The following is a 17,900-nucleotide window of genomic DNA, read 5'->3' on the forward strand; positions in this document are numbered from 1 at the left end:
TATCAGAGAAAGTTATCTTTATCTACCTTCTTAATTAGAGGCGGATCCAAATCTCCTTCGGAGGCGGTTAGATTATCAGTTTCTCTCTCACCAGTCTTTTGCAGCACATCCGAAAATGATCTCAATGCAAATTTGTTACTGAAGGTACTGTCAATCGATCGATCACATGGTCCAAATTGGTAGCAATTTCGAAGACGCCTTATCTCGAAACTACACAATAGAACTTGCTTTAAACAATGAAAGCGCAGTTGCCAAAGTATAACTTTGATTCACAAAGATGAACTTCGAGGTTTCGTTACCAGATGAATTAGGAATTTCTTACACTCTAATGCTACGAAGTTCTCAGTGTTCCTTTGTACAACACTGAGGTTAGTTTATTCGCAAGTTATTGTCATATTAATATGAAGGGTGTATGTACTTTTTTTCTTTTTTTGCAGTCCCTTAAAATGTTCTGAAAATAACTTCCATAACTTTTGAAATTGTGTTTGTCTTAACTTGAACATATGCGTGAAGTCGTTTATTATGAACAGGGCAAAAACAACTGTGATAGATTAATTACAAGTGATCCGGTTAGAAACACTGTTGTTTGTATTTTAGTTCCAAAATCGGCCGCCCGCACTCGTTCGCTGGTGGACTTATACTTGTCAGACATTTCAGCTTTAAAGGAAGTTGACTCAACCCTTAAACCCAGAGAAATTGAATATTTTTTATGTTAATATACATCAGAAGTATCAGTTTTCTACATTATAAAAATTCCTGAATTTCCACGGCCAGAATCGAACTCGGGTTCCCAAAATTATGAAAACAAGGCTTAAGCCACTACTCTAAAGCATCACTGTTCTGGAAGAAGGAAAAATGGAGCTGCGGTGAATTCAGTAATTGCACACTTTTACGATTCCAGTGTAATAATGCTGAGATTTTCTGATTTCAGTCATGATACGATAAAAGTAAAGTATTGTGCAGAAAGAATAGTCCAGAGAAGCCAACTTTAAATTGACAACACATATGTACGGAGGGCTACCGTGTGCTCTTACATCGGGCCCTGAGTTTTCACGGCAAGGCATTGGACAGATTCTTATATTGATTGGAATCTGGTTTTTTAGGGCACTGGATTATTTTTTTAAGTTAATTAATTTAAGGAAACTTTTTCAGTACCTTGTTTCCTACTTTTACGCATTTTACTCACTTTTGCAGTTTTTCCACTAACTCTTTAACAACAGGGACAAAACACAGAAACATGGAGGACAGTAAAAATCACAAACGCTATTCGCGCGTTCTTCCCTTCCCTGAAGTAAAACAATAAAATATGGTGAACATGCAATTTTTGGTCTTCCATTTTCTATGTGGTGTCAAAACCAGAGGTGGAGTGGGTCAGTGGGCCAACAGCATGTGAAACTGTGACCCATCATCCACAGTGACCCACTACTCACTATGACGCACTCTGACCCACCGACCCTCTCTGCTCACTGCATTGTTGAGAGAATCTTCTGACGGGCCAAATGCCAATGAACCACAAAATTACTCCCCAAAAATGTTAAATCGCCTGTATGTGTGATTTGTATACATTAAGTTGAGTCTGAAAACACTAAAAAAAGTACCAAAAAGTACCTCCGAGGGGGCTCGAACCACCAACTTTTTCATTACTGGGCGGGTGTTCTTCCGACTTCGCCACGGAGGCGATGAAGAAGACGTTGCTTGTAATGGAATAAATCGCTGAGATCTTTTTAATTTGTGAATCAGAGTGCTCTTTGAACGGGATAAGTTAAAATGCGTAATGGAATAAGATAAAATGCGTTCGCCATGTAATTTTATAACAAAATAACGCGTGTCTATTTACCTTATTTCATAGTTCTCCCATACTCACTTTCTAATGATCGACGACAGTTGCCATCTAAATTCATACAATCATCGAACTCAAGATTTTTCACTTCGTGATGTTGAGGCAGAGGTTATTCTTAACCCCCGGCGCTCACTTTAGGAGCAATTCCTCAGGAAAAAATAATATATAATAATAACCGCATGCACATGACTGGCGATAGTTCGTGTTGGCCCCTTTGCGATTCTCTGCGACGAATCGAAGGTGCGCGGAGCAAAACGAAGTCCTCGCTACTACGTGGTGCTAAATTCAACACCCCGACGTGAGATATCTCTTTCGATTCGACGAAACCCTACCGGCAGTATGACACTAGCGGCAAACCTTCGACTCCTCTCTATATTGACGATCGACGTTTACCCTCAAGTGGGCCACTAGGTGTTGGCGATGTTTACAGCATGTGGTAGGTCCATGTTTCATATAGCCTTGCTGCTGAAAGGGACGTTAAACTCAAAATCAACTCAATAAAAAATACACTGCTTCGTATCATATATCCATATATGCTTACCACGCGCTTTATAATAATTGCTGAAGTTTGTATATTATATGGAGCGCTTAGAGCACAGGGCAATCGACCCATAAAATTGTGAGAAAAATAGACATAAAATTTGTAATGCAAGTTTCTGTATGTTGGTCTACGTACCTTGATTTGGGACTTCCAAATTTCATCCGTTTTTCCACTGAAAAGAGTCGATAATTCAACAAGGAAATAATTAGACCATGATAATTTAATTGAAATTAATCGTAATTTGGCCATGACAAACAGTTTACCATTTTATATCGTAAAGGTCAGATCCATCAACAGAGCGGTGCTTGAGGGATTGACCGTAGAAATTCAAACTCCGATTAGTTAGAATTTGACAACCTGGTTTTATTGCAGGGTTAGACTCTTTAGTCGGTAAAAGATATTAGGTGGATCAGTGTCAGAGTTGATGGTGATGTGTTTGGTGGGTCAGTGGTTCATGGTGGATGGTGGGTCGAAGTGGGTCATGGTGGATAGTGGGTCAGTGTGGGCCAATGTAGATGGTGGATCATGAGTCAGAGTGGGTCGCGGTGGGTGATGGGTCAAGTTTTCATTGATCCACACCATCTCTGATCAAATATGTAAAACCAAACTAAACAAAGAGCAATATTACTAGACAAAATTCTCAACATCTTAGTTATTAGTGACAAACTATATTGGATGATCCCAATAACTCTAGTATATGCACAAACCATCATTTGTCATATTTTACCGAAATACGTCATGACTTTTCTGACAACCTGATACTTTAAATGTTGTTAAGACGCGAAGTTCATTGATCTCATCACTTTTTCACTTATTCTCTTATGATCATCACAACATTTAGGGTACTTCCCGTGCATATAGAAAGGTGTAATGTAGTATCCAGGCTTGGTGTAGCGTACAAGTAAACAAATGAAAAGCAACAGGATAATATTTCCCTCTTCCAAACCCCCTAAAGTGGAGTGTGTTGATTATTGAACAAAAAGACTTGAAATCCAATCAGAAAATTCATAAAATATAAAATATGTAGCCAAGTCTCTATTTTCCAATAATAATAATAATAATAATAATAATAATAATAATAATAATAATAATAATAATAATAATAATAATAATAATAATAATAAAGGAATAACAGAATTACAAATCAATTAACCGTAATCGATACCTTCGAATTAAGAAAAAAATGATTGCCACGACGCAGGTCCGTAACTTGAAACCGCCACTGCCCCCCAGGGAAGCTCCACGTCGTTTGAGGGGAGGGGCATTTTAAAACAAAATTGTCTTACTCCATATACGATACGAACATGAAATTATAAGTGAAGCATCAAACAGCGCAAGAATACTGAAACTCTTGGGAACTTCGTAAATGCTGCCGGCTTTTCCTGTTTGGAAATTAGAAATTACGATTAGGAAGAATAATAGTAATATAAATCGAGAGCAGTTAAAAACGATGAGGTAGTCTCAACTTGAAGAACGTTTCGTGATATTTTGCTAATTGACGAAGGTCTATATAACTTCTTTTTGATTTAAAGAAGGAAATCTCGAGTAAGTCATTGTGACATTTATAAGGAACGTCTTCTTATTATAGTATTTGTATAGTCTTACCTGCAACGATTTTAACTAGCTAAAAGTTTTGATAAAAGGTGAAGTGAAGTGGTAGGTGAGTAGTTAGAGTATTGAACTTCTGTTCGGCGGTCCCGGGTTCACATCCCAGTCAGGTTGAAACTTTTTCAAATGTTTCAATTTCAATACATACTCAGTGTGACAAGAAAGATTTTTTCTCCAGAAAGAAAATGTTGGAATGAGGGGAATTGGACATGGTCTCTCAATGGAAGAAATCATTTACAAACTTATTTTCAACAGTAGTTCTAGATTTGATATTTTCAGCTACTTTCAAGCATTTCCTGATAAATTCATTGTCAGAATTTATATTACTGAAAACATACAGTATATAAAGAAATAATACATTACATAAACAGCAATATTGAGATTAATATATGGTATTCTTTGGAAAACACGATCCGAACCCTACAGATTCATCTTAGAATGAAGAACTGTTTCGTTAGTCACCTACTTTACAATTTTACCTGAATAAACACCTCGATCAGGTGTACCAACTGCTGTCAGTGCCGCGAAAAGTTACGTGAAACTTGGGTTGCATATGTCTAGGCGTTCTCACAACTGCAAATTACCTGGACCCCAAGTAATGGAATTAGAGATCTTTGGGGTGGAGATACTTTTGTGGCAGAGTGCATATATATATAAATATATATATATATATATATATATATATATATATATATATATATATATATATATATATATATATATATGTACAATGTATGAAACATTGAACCAATTGTGCTTTCTTTTGTTATATTGTACAAAAAACACATGTGTTTAAGTTTATCTTGATTTTTCTCCATTTTAAAAAAATGTGGGTTATACCACTGTTGCGCTAAACCCCCTCAATCACACAACATGTAGATACAGCAAGAACGATTTATCCTTTTTTTAAAATTTTCTTCCTAATGTAGAAAGATACGGAGATATTGACTTTTACAGATGAAATTTGATCAAAATATCCTCATGTCAGGGTACTCATTGAATTATTCAATGCTATGTCACATTCTAAACTCAAGTTGTACGTTCCACAGCCACGTACCCTGATAAATGGTTTACCCTTTACAAGGATGTATGGAATTGAACCGTTAAGATAAATATATATTAAGATGGAGCGAAAAAAAAAAAAACAAATTTTCGAGCGAGTATCGAATTCTAATGAGGCTCAAAAGTTGTGTATTCGCTAATCAATGGAAAAATAACGAAAAAAATCAAACTTTACAAGGATGTATGGAATTGAACCGTTAAGATAAATATATATTAAGATGGAGCGAAAAAAAAACAAATTTTCGAGCGAGTATCGAATTCTAATGAGGCTCAAAAGTTGTGTATTCGCTAATCAATGGAAAAATAACGAAAAATATCAAACTTTAGATCTTCAGTTCGCGCAAACGGCCTGAAGTTTGAAAAAATTACCAAAAGTACCAAAATTTACCTTTAATCGAAAGAATCAGTTTTTTGAGTGTCGAATTCCAATATGGCTCAAAAGTTGCGTATTTGCATGCTAATTAATGAAAAAATAACAAAAAAGACCACACTTTGGATCTTCAGTTCGCGCAAATGGCCTAAAGTTTGAAAACAAATGACAGAAAACACAAAAATTTACCTTTATGCGAAAAATAAAATTTTTTAGTATCGAATTGTAAAGGGGTTCAAAAGTTGCGTATTTGCGTGCTAATCAATGGGACAATAACGAAAATAATCACACTTCGGACCTTCCGTTCGCGCAAACAGCCTAAATTTTTTAAAAAAAATTATTGAAAACACAAAAGTTTACCTTTACGCAAGAAATATACAGATTACTTCTTTTCATTTCTGTAGCATCTAAGCACTTTATTTTACTTGTGAAGATATGTTTCTTAATAATTCGTTAATGTGAGTGATTTTATACATTTTACTTTCATAATGATTTTGCAGGTGTTCGCCCCTCACCCGCACATCCTACTCAATTCTCCTACCAATTAAGGTGTGCTAAATTATGTTGACTTAGTCAATGACGTTGTCTTAAATTCAGACTTTTAGTCAAATTTTGGCATTGTAAGTCTTGAGACAAATTTGCTCTAAGTAGCCATCTCTGTTTTCTTGTCCGTACACTTTTCCTTCAGACTCTGTGACAAGTTTGACCATCTTTCAACTTCCTGAGCATGGCATGGAACATTTAAGAGATCAAACTCATGAGCAGATTTGTCATGCATAAGTGATTAGATATTATTGTTTCTGTTGTCAAGCTTTCGAGCACTGAAGGAGGTGACTGCTTACATTTTCTCCAATCTATCAGCTCAATGTAGTCCGTGGCATCAAAATTTATTGAAGTTGCCACAAAAGTTCTAAGAGATTTCAACTTCGGATATTGATTTCTTGCCTCTAGCACTCTCCCATAACCCAACTCTCGTACGTGTTGTCTCTCATACACTGTCATAGTTAACAATACGTTCTTTGGATGACAGAAGAACAGGTTTCTCTAAATCACTGGATCGATAATTCTTCTAATGTTGTTTGGCAAATGTCTCATTGTTTGAACTATCTTCAAAATATGTTTAGATCCATATTTCAATGACTGATATCTCTTTATGTCGAACCAGATAGGAACATATATCTTTATAATGTAGTTTACAAGCACTTTGAGTTCGTTTGTAGGATTTGTTTCAGAAATGTACAACCGTAAGACCCTGATTGCACATGTTAGCCATCGGAAATAACTGAAAGGTCTAGGATATCTTATAGCCACATCGAGCACACTGCCTGGTCTGAATTGCTTTGTTAGAGCTTTTTTTTTTTTTTTTTTTTGAAACTTCAATCAATTTTGATACCACGAACTACAGTGAACTGATAGATTGGAGAAAATGTAAGCTATCACCCTCTCCAGTTCCTTATCACTTATGCATGACAAATCTGCTCATGAGTTTGACATCTTAAATTTTCCACGTAATACTTAGGAAGTCGAAAGGTGTCAAACTTGTTACGGAGTCTACAGAAAAAGTGTGTGGACAAGAAACCAGAGATGGCTACATTCTCAAGACTCATAGTGATAAAATTTGATTAAAAAATTTGAATTTAAGGCAACATCATTGACTAAATCAACATAATTTAGCACACCTTAATTGGTCGGAGTGTTGAGTAGGATGTGGGTGGGACTCGAATTGCAGCCACCTCCTCGTGATAAATTCTAGGTCATTTCATTAAAAAAAAAGTTTACAAATATGCGATGAGATGCAAAATCATTGTGAAAATAAAATATATAAAATCATTCACATTAACGAATTACTAACAAGCATGCCCTCACACAACTAAAATACAAGTACTTAGACGCTAAAGAAATGGAAAAAATAAAAGTAATCTGTATACTCCTTGCATAAAGGTAAATTTTCGTGTTTTTTTTATCTATTTTTAAGAAATTAAGCCGTTTGTGCGAACAGAAGATCCAAAGTGTGATTATTTTCGGTATTGTCCTATTGATTAACACGTACGCAATTTTGAGCCCTTTTAGAATTCGATACTCAAAAATTCGATTTTTTTTTTTTTTTGCATAAAGATAAATGTTGGTGTTTTCTGTCATTTTTTTAAAACTTAGGTCGTTTGCGCGAACTGAAGATCCAAAGTGTGTTTTTTCGTTATTTTTCCATTAATTAGCATGCAAATACGCAACTTTTAAGCTGTTTTAGAATTCGATACTGAAAAATCTGATTTTTTCGCGTAAAGGTAAATTTGGTTTTTTTGAGTTATTTTTTCGAAATTTGGGCCGTTTGCGCGAACTGAAGATCCAAAGTGTGATTTTTCTCGTTATTTTTACATTGATTAGCATGCGAATACGCAACTTTTCAGCCCTATTAGAACTCGATATAGAATTCGAGAATTCGATACTCGAAAATTTGATTTTTTCGCTCCACCCTAATATATATCTTTTCTTGCTTCATAGTACTCTTTCTTAACTGCTAGATTGAACTTAGGCAACCAGTAAAACAGATATATCAAGATTTATAACTTTCAAATATTTGATAGGATGATTCGAGAACCAAACGAACCTTAGGATGTAGGGTTGCCATAGCTTACACTTGCTGGCAACAACTGCAATGCGAAATAGAAAACCAGTCAAGACAGCTTGTTCTGAATTGAAAATAGAACTCGTAAGTATTGGGCGTTGAAAACACAGTTTCAAATGAGAACCCGCACTAATATTGTACTATATGAGCCAAAAACAAGGACGTTACGCAAAAATAATGAAAAACGACTTAAAGCTTTCGAAATGTGTGTGTGTGTGGAGAAGAACAGATCGAATTAGCTGGGTAGAGCGGAGAACGAATGAGAGGGTGTTAGTAATAGTAGGAGAGAAAAGATCAGTTGAATATATTACTAAGAAGGGGAAGAGAAAATGGTTGGGACATTGGATAAGAATGGACTGTATCGTGCGGAACGTGCTAGATGGTATGGTGGCAGAAAAGAGAGGGAGGGGCGAAGGTAACTACAATTAATGGACGATATCAAAATAGGAAAATCGTATGTGAAGACGAAGAGGTTTAGCGGAAAACCGTGGAGTATGGAAGCTTCTCAGTTGCAGCATGTGACGTGCAAATAATGGCACAATACCTATCATGAAGATGATGATGATTTGTTATTCGTAAAGAAAAATGCCCTGGTGGACTTAGATTGGAGAATGCACCATAGTGAAATGAAATTGGTACGGTACTTGAACAAAGACGTAAAAAAATCACCAAAAAAGTTTTTTCAGAAAGGACGAACTTTATGAAAAAAAACTTCTATCTCTCAAAAAGATTTAACTATTTTTCCATGAACTAGGTGGTACCACGTTCATAGAGGTACGAGCTCAGAGGAAAGCCGGGTCTTAAAAAGTGAAGTGGTTTTCGAGCTTTTTCGTCTGGGAAATTCTAGGCTTTTTTATAAATATTTCAATTTTAGTGGGACATAACAGTCCTTTCCACCTTGTTTTCCCATTACAACACACACACAAACATTTAATTTTGAAAAGTGTATTTGAAAGAAAAGCGCATGGGTTTCCTAGTTTCTACGAATTGTTTAAAGAGCTCTCAAATTGAACTTTAACGACAAAAATGTTTTGGGAAAAGTTCAATAGTTAGCAATAATTGTTCTGAAGTGTAGTAGATTTTGTGAGAAAAGTTCATTGTTTGAGATTTAGTAATAAACAAAAAAATCAGTGTAACTACATACGAAATTTATTGACATTGCTAAAATTCGATGGGAGAATGTTTAGAACGCTATGCACAAGTTTGTTAATTCTAAAATCTTGAGACGAAATAACTGTAAATGAAAAAGGGACGCTGTAAAGGACGATGTTAAACTAATGTCATAACCAAAATTGCCGTTGGTTTCAATTTTGTACACTGAACTCTCTGAAGTTCAGGAGAATATGTTTCCAAATGGTACTAGTTTCTTGTATTTCTTTGAAGAGATTTTATGTATTTCCTACTTTCTTTATATTTCTGTTTTAGGGAAAATGGAATATAAAAGTGAAATCCAACAATACTGAGCAATCAGAAGTGTTTGAGGTGAAAGAATATGTATTACCAAAATTTGAAGTGAATATAGATGCTGCAAAATCTATTGTAAAGGATGCTGAACAAATACATTGGAGAATCTGTGGAAAGTAAGTTTATTCGCAATATAACAAAAGTTTACAAAACACACTAGTTTACTGTTATAGCTATTAGTTTTCTTGAAGATTTGGTAAGTAATCTGGTGTGATCAGTAAAATAATCTTCTATTGACAAGAAAACTTAATTGAAAGTGTTCAGTTCAGTTGTATACTGCTGGGATATAAATCTGACATAATCACCTTATAATGGAAATACCAAAAACTAATCTAAGGTTGATTATGTATATCTTGGATCATGAACGATTAAAATGATATCCTTTTTTGAAAAACAATTGTATAATGTGAGGAAAGTACAGGAACAAGTTTGATAGGTGCAATGTCTAAATACGTGACAAATGATTTTGCATTTGGAAGAACAATACTTCTGAATGAAAATGATTGAAGTACATTTCTATAAGCATGTTTTGTAAGTATAAAGTTAAAAGAATCATAATCTAATAAAACCAGATGGGTAACATTCATAAGTCCTAATGGCACGAGACCTAAACGGCATAGGTCCTAAAAAATTGGCACTGGACCTAAATTTTAGGTCTTGTACCGTTTTGGACTAGTGCCGTTTAGGACTAGTGTCACGAAATGACTTTTAGGTCTTGTGCCGTTTAGAACTCGAGCCGTTTGGGTCTCGTGGCTTTTACATTCACTTGCTTTAGTTCTCAAATTCACCACCACCACACGAAATTGCAACAATTCAGTAATTAGTTGGCAATAATGTTAGGAACGTAGCTAATTCCAACGGTAACATCTATATTTCTACTACTAAAATTATTATTATCATTATCAGTTCTGCAGTTATACTTGAATACATTATATAACCTATTTCATTCTAAGAACTAATTATATAATTGATTAAGAAATTCGTTTCTTTCAAATGGAAATACGAGAATCTCATGACAAATTTCTACAAAGGAATTAAATAAAAATGTTGAAAAATCATATTTTACCGGACTTTCTGAAGCCAAGTAAGCGTTCAGAATTGCAATATATATACTCTGTGGAGTGTAGTTTATTAAGAGTAGGACAATAGTCCAGTCTAAGTTTCCAAACGTAAGACAAAACCCACCAAAGTTTGCTTGATTAGGACAAAAACCCACTAGATATTTCACAAGTGAACACTAAATACCGACTATATATACTAAAAACGCAGACAGTTACTAACTATATTTCACAGTGTATTTTGATAGAGTTGATATGTATAAGCCAGAAAAATCAACAAATAACTCTAAATTACTAATGTAATATGCAACACAATACGTTTGAGGAAACCTATACATAGTCATTTAGAGGTGTAGCCTGCAAACGTTTCTAGGGAATTAGACTTTTTAACATATTAAAAGCAGAGCAAAGGTATATTTCCAAATTATGAAAGCTTCAATAAGACAATAAATACATACATATGACACACGTACATAAATACATATATTATTATTTTTATTATATTTTCAGTTTGTTACTTTTCTGAAACCTGGATCTTGACAGTGTGTGAATTTAAAACTACAGCTTGTGGGAAATATACAACTAAGTTAAGTCAAAAGAAATAGGAAACTGTTCATGAAAGTCAATGAGTTAGACTATGTTTGTCTTATGTACTCTTATATAAAAGAGTTAAGATAAGTGACCTTCTGGGCATATTACTACAAGTAGAGTTGTTAAATTTTAATTTAAAAAAAAAAAACACTTTCTTACGAAAGCAGGATATAAGAAAGAATTTTTTAAAATACGTATCGTAAAAAGGGTAGGGTAAAATTTTCTTTTAAAGAGTAGCGTATCTCCTAAATCTCTAAAGCTAGTAAAATGAAACTTGGCATATAAACTTTCAACTATAAAACAAACAAAAAAAAAAAAAAAAAAAGCTGAAAATTCAAAACATAAAAAGGAAAGAACAAATGGTGAACTTTCTTTAATGTTCGAATTCCCCATTACTTATTCAGAAAATATTTATAAAGTAAAGAAGGATTTGCTTAAGCTGGATGCGTGGAACCCCGTATTTAAACTTTTAACTAAAAGTAATAAAATATATGTTTCAGCGTCTTGAAAATTACATTTCTAACTATAAGATGGAAGGAGGGTCATTGAAATTTCCCACTGCCTAGGGGATTTGGGCAGAAAACTTTTCCTTTTGGTCTGGGTTCGTCCAGATAAGCAAACGGGAATAGAAAGTGGATGATTAATTAGCTTACGTAGTTTAAATTTTTAAAAATTGAATCTTTCACATTCTATTATAAACATTATTAATTTGCTGTAATTATTAAACACACACTAATTCCCCACTTGGGGAGCCAAGAGTTTGTTTTGGGTGTTAAGACATAATTTGCAGTCTGTGACATAACCTTTGATTTAACTTCACGTACAATAAAGGCTCAGGTCTCAAAAATATAGCATATCTGAAACATTATTATTATTATTATTATTATTATTATTATTATTATTATTATTATTATTATTATTATTATTATTATTATTATTATTACTAATCATAGTTATCATAGTTATCATACTAATCATAGTTAATTCCAACGTAACACCTATGTTAGTAATACTAAAGCTATTGTTAATAACAGTAACGAGTAAAGAGTAGTTAATTACGAGTATGACAACTATTTGCTAGTACCGAAAGAGTTGAATATGATAAATGTATGTGTAAAAATAATTTACTTCAAATGAACACAAAGCAAAATTTATGAAGTATATAACTAAAACATAACATTATGTTACTAATACCAGGTCAATGGTGTGGGAGTAGAAAGGAAACACACATTATGAAAGATCTGGGAATCACATTTTATAGGTTGTTAATATTTTGTCAGCACACAAATATTATCATGCAAATAGTAAGGAAGAACAATAGGCTTTTATTTATTTACTATTTCAGAACGATAGAATATGTATTTATACAAATTACTTGTAAGAACTAAGCTAGAATCTGGTTCTGTAATATGAAACAGTATATCTATTATTGACTAACAGATTGACAGTGTTCTCGGTAGTGCAACAAGGGATTTTTAGGTCTAGTGCAGTTTAGCACTAGTGACGTTTAGGACTTGTGCCGCAAAATGATTTTTAGGACTAGTGCCGTGTCCCCAACTAGACAATAGCTTTGTTATAAAATATCACTCCCGGTGGGAGTTCATGTGGTTCGGATTCCACTTTAATCAGTAGGTACACGTCTCATATAGCCTCGCTGCTGAAAGGGACGTTAAACTCAAAATCAAGTCAAGTCAAAATATCACTATTATTATTATAGTTGGTGGATGAAGTTTTGGATAAAGTCGTAGTATAGTGGCTAAAGTGTGACTTAGATTTGATTCCCCTGTAGGGTGTGAAATGCAATAAACAGTATATGCTTTTCCTTTTTAATGAGTGTGGGCAATAAGCAACTGCAACTTTATTATTGATAAGGAAATAATTATTTTAGAAATTACTTGGTGAACATTTGCCAATATAACGCTATTAGTTTTACAACCTTTTATTAACGTTATTTAAGAATTGCAAAATGGAATAAGAAAGAAAACATGTAATGACTATGACTGTTTATTTACATAAGCTATACATATAACAAAAGGGAATCTGTTGGTCACTACTGTTTATCTTTATATTTGAGTTGAGTTGATTTTGAGTTTAACGTCCCGTTCAGCAGCGAGGCTATATGAGTCGTGGATCTACTGATTAACGTGGAATCCAAATCATATGAGCTCCCGTCGGGAATCGAACCCGGGTTTCCCACGCCAAAGGGGCGTACGCTAACCGCTTAGCCACGGAGGGGCTCTATCTTTATATTTAGTAAGCATGGTGAACTAGAGTTAAATTCTTAATGTCAAAAGTTATTTTAACAGAGTTTAATTAAATAATAAAGATTTTGTTTGATTTACAAAGAAAATCATTATATTAGCAAGGTAGTTTAAAATAATACGCCAGGCATGCGATAAGCCTTGGGCTATATCGCTTTGAACTGCCGTAAGAGAGAATCTATTATTTTATGCACTAAATTCCATTACTGGTTACTTCTATGTTTCGGTTTTGTTTTGGAAATCAGCCTCTCGTTTGGTTTTCATGTTACAGATAACGATTTTAATCACGCACTAATTATAGGCACTGTAATTTACTGGATGCATTACGTCTTCGTCATCCAAGCCAAAAACAGCGATCAGGTAGCAGGGCACAGGAAACCTCTTGCTGTGGCTAGGGAGTCGGGATCGAACTTTGGACCTCTAAGGATAGCATCACTGGTAGCCCACAGCAAAACCTCTTTGCGTGGCTATATAGAACTGGATGGATCTCAGGATCCTGAGGTAGGCAACAGTCACGGCCGACAGCAAACCTCTTTGTGTGGCTTATGGAAGTGGATAGAATTGGATTGAACTCAGGACCTCTCTCTTCCGAAACTGAGGCATGGGATGAAAACTTAATTTGCAGACCCTGTTAACCAAGAATTCGTTGGCGAACATGGAGCACCTTTGTCTACCATACAAAACTCTTTCTCCTAAAGAACAGCAACAATTGCGCGACTTACTTTTAAAGTACGCCACTGTTTTTAACTGGAGTCCTAACGATTTTACTAACGTAACTGCTTTCAAATCTTCACTAAACTTCAAGTAAGAACGTTTTCAGAGCCCTATGCTTACCATTCCTTATCAATTAAGGCCCCGTGCTCGCGAACAAATTCTAAAACTGTTAAGACAGGAAATCATAAAAAATCTAATAGTAGTACAAGGAATAATTTCCTTGTGATTGCCATAAAAAACAAGGATGGAATTCGTTGTGTGCTGGATTTACGCAGGTTCATCTACCGCTCAAACGCTATTAACAATTCTATATTGTCTATTAACAACACTATTCAAGAGTTAGCAAACGTTAGATACTTTATATGTCGTGATCTTTATCGAAGCTTTTTCCAACCGCTCCTATGGAAAAAGGATAAAAAAAATTTACTGCTTTTAGTGTTCCTTCGTTAAATTTGCCCCATACTATACTTCAACTCCAAATGACGCCAATGGGCGCTGTTAATGGTACTATCAACTTACAATGTGTTTTACAACGAATTTTTAAAGAAGTGCCTTCAGACTCGCATGCGCTATACGCCAATAATGTCTACGTTATATGCAAAACTTTTCCATAATCGCTTAGTGTTTTCAAAAAAGTCCTTTAAACAGCACAAAAATATTTGGTACTTTTTAACCTTAACTAATCTACTTTTGGTAATACTAAAATTAAGTGTTTAGGCTTTCATAATAAAGATGGGACAATTTCACGAAATAAAAACAAACTAAAGGCAATTTGAAAAATTCCTTAGCCCTCCACTAGCAAACAGTTGCGTTCTTGGTTAAGTAGTATTAATTTCTTCCGCTCCTTTTTCAAAAACTTTTTGCGTTGTATAAAGCACTTAAAAATAAACCCAAAAAGCTTATTTTTAACAATAAAAAAAGCTTTCCAGTAAATAAAGCAAGCGTTAACTTCACCTCCTCTCTTCCAAACTTACTCAACTAACAACTTGAAACACTCAGTCGCTATCAACAGTTCAATATTAAGCTGAGGCAGTGTGTTGCTACAACTAGCTCAGTAAATTTAAGATTTTGTGTGAAAATAATTCATAATTAGCTGAAAATTTCAGGATTAGTTCCTCTTTACATGCAGAACGAATCCTGAAAAGCTCCCAAATTTTCCATGTCCTCTTCCATCCAAAATGGTGGATTCAAGATGGCCCCCAAGCATTTTTGCCTTGTTTGATATTTTTCCACATATCTACGTTCAAAATAGACATATGTCAATTATGAAGAGAGGTATGTACTCTACAAGAATTGCTACTTCGATGTATAACATAAAGTGACCAGTAAAACAATTCCATGTATGTCTATATTAATTTTATTGACGTCGAAAGGCAACATTTTTGCGTTCCTAAGCTTTAGCTGAACTTATAAGTTGGGTACATTCATAAGTCAAGAAAAATGTTATTAAAATGTTTCTTGTACATTTTTTTACAGTGTATACACGAAAAAGTTTGGCCAGTCATTCGTCGTCGTCATCATCATCATCATCATTGAAGCCGTAAGAGGGAAGAGCTGGATTTTTATAGCTCTCTCCTAGGCACGCGGTACAAAACTTGGAACACTGCATGTCTGCCTTTTTACATCGGCATGATTCGTCACAGTCCCTTCTTGCTGTTATTTTGCAGTCACAAGATATTAATTCTAGAAGTTCTTCGGAAGCTGCGGGAAGCGTTGATGGCACTGAGTTTAATCTACCTTCCTTCATGAACCATCCCCATTCAGTAGAGTCCAGGTTGTTTCTTGGCCACTGTGGACTTGAAGATAAATCCAAAGTGAACGTTATGAAGCTGCTGCATTTGTCAGTGGAAGAGCTGCCAAGTTAAATTTGGAAGAAAGAGTTTTGGTTACTTCCTTGTTGTATCAGATGTATCGCAGGTTATCCAATTTCAATTATCTTTTGGTGAAATTAAAGAACAGAGTTCGTCATTTTGTTTTATCAACTTGAAAGCTGTAGATTTCCGCTTTCTGTATATTGTGGACGTAGTGTCACACGCAATGGTTGCGTGCAGGAAGAAAAGGACGTTCTTCATCGGCAGCAGAGCTTCTTATGTTTTGGTTATGTGGTAGCACTTTTCATCGTAGTTACTTGATTAGGGGCGTAAAGGGTACAGTTATGTTCCTCTAACACCTCGTGCAATTAGAATTGTAAGCAGATCTCTATCAATACCTATTACTGCAACTGATCTGGCATTGGTCTGACTTGCATTTATTGCAGTTGAACAGATCAGTGTATTTGCGACTCGATCCGCTTGCATAACGGTTATCCGTTCAGATTGGAAATACCCCATCATCATTTGCATTAGTCTCGATTTGTTCTCGGAATTTGGCAAAATATTAATTGTTTAATCGTTGCCACAACGTTTTCGTCAAAGGCAATAGCTGCAGACATTTTTGACATCATCCTTTGCCTTTCATGAGGATAGTCGTTTTTCAGCAAATTCTTTTGCACTATCACGATTGATTTTATCATCAGAAACCAACCCGGTAGCTACATTTATCAATAAGTGCTTAGGACAATTGTCGTTGAAAGGATTGTGAAGCGTAGCTAATTGGATAGCTTTGTCAGATCAGAGTCATCTCGAGACTGTCTGGATGGCTGAAATTCAGCATGTTGTTCTGAAGATGCAAAACGTTTTTCACAAAGGTCTTCCAAAACTTCTGATACTTTCAGGTTCATAGGGCATGAGGAAACCCATCTTGATAAAGAAGAATCAGCCATTCCTCAAGCCTGTGTTACTCCCCCGCTTACTTTTATGGATTTCACAAAACACTGTTCTATTATCATACCTGGCGATCTCCACGCCACACTGTCTTTTCTTCAAATAGGAAAATAACCTTTAGTAAATTTTCTGAATTCAGCCTTGCCCATATTTTCATTCAACTCTTCCATTTGCTGTACATATAAATGGACACACTTGGCATAAAATATGACCCACTGCGTGAAAGTAATCCATCATTGATTTAATAAAATACAAATGTAGTTCCCAGTCTATAACTCGATCTGGTTAAATGTAGAGAAGGTTAAGTTTGACCTGTTCCATATACTGTAATCACAACCTGGAAGTTCTCGAGAAGTTTCCATTTTCTGCAGTCCTTTCAACAATGTCGATTAGTTTTTTAATGCTGATGTTCTCTTGAAGATCTTCAATATATTATTTTATTTATCGCCGTAAGTTCATGAATAGTGTCTGGAATAACATTTTTGGTTTCTTCATTCAACTATTTTAGAGAATATTCAAGAATTATCACATGCAGAATAACGAACGTCAGAAAATGAGCTCTTAGGACTTTGTAATAAGAATGACCATTCATCATTTATCAAACTGTATTATTTGAATATAACAAACCCCACAGCTCTTCGATTCTACTGCCCGACATTAGCTATCCAATAGTGCCTAGGTAACACATTAGCAAGTGGAATCCATCGAGCCGGACAACAATTTATGACAGGTCAGTCTCTGGTTCGTGCACTATAATTATTAAAATACACTACAATTTGTCGTACAAGCTTCAATTCAGTTCAGTATAATTAGAGACCAGATGTTAGGCAAAATGCCTATTGTTTATTGTTATAGATATGATCAAAAATAACGTTTTAAACTTTATATGGAGGATTGTAGTTAAAATTTAAACCAATTTCATTTTGCCTGTTTTGCCTATTTCGCCCATTCCAGCCTAAATAATTGCTTTAGTAAATAATATTGCCTATTCTATGCATTTTCCTTA

The 17,900-nt window shown here is 34.8% G+C and overlaps 1 protein-coding gene across 2 annotated transcripts in view; it reads left to right on the plus strand.

Annotated features, from left to right (window-relative positions):
• LOC145678425 (alpha-1-inhibitor 3-like) overlaps positions 1-17,900 on the plus strand; it is a 2,648,409-nt gene that overhangs the window by 412,542 nt on the left and 2,217,967 nt on the right. For both annotated transcript variants that reach the window (XM_081748543.1, XM_081748544.1), the window contains exon 5: positions 9,470-9,624. In XM_081748543.1, coding sequence (XP_081604669.1) covers positions 9,470-9,624 — 155 coding nt within the window. The remainder of the gene's footprint in view (positions 1-9,469; positions 9,625-17,900) is intronic.

Source organism: Thermobia domestica, chromosome 2, assembly GCF_964235325.1.
Source record: "Thermobia domestica chromosome 2, izTheDome1.hap1.1, whole genome shotgun sequence".
NCBI classification, from domain to species: domain Eukaryota; kingdom Metazoa; phylum Arthropoda; class Insecta; order Zygentoma; family Lepismatidae; genus Thermobia; species Thermobia domestica.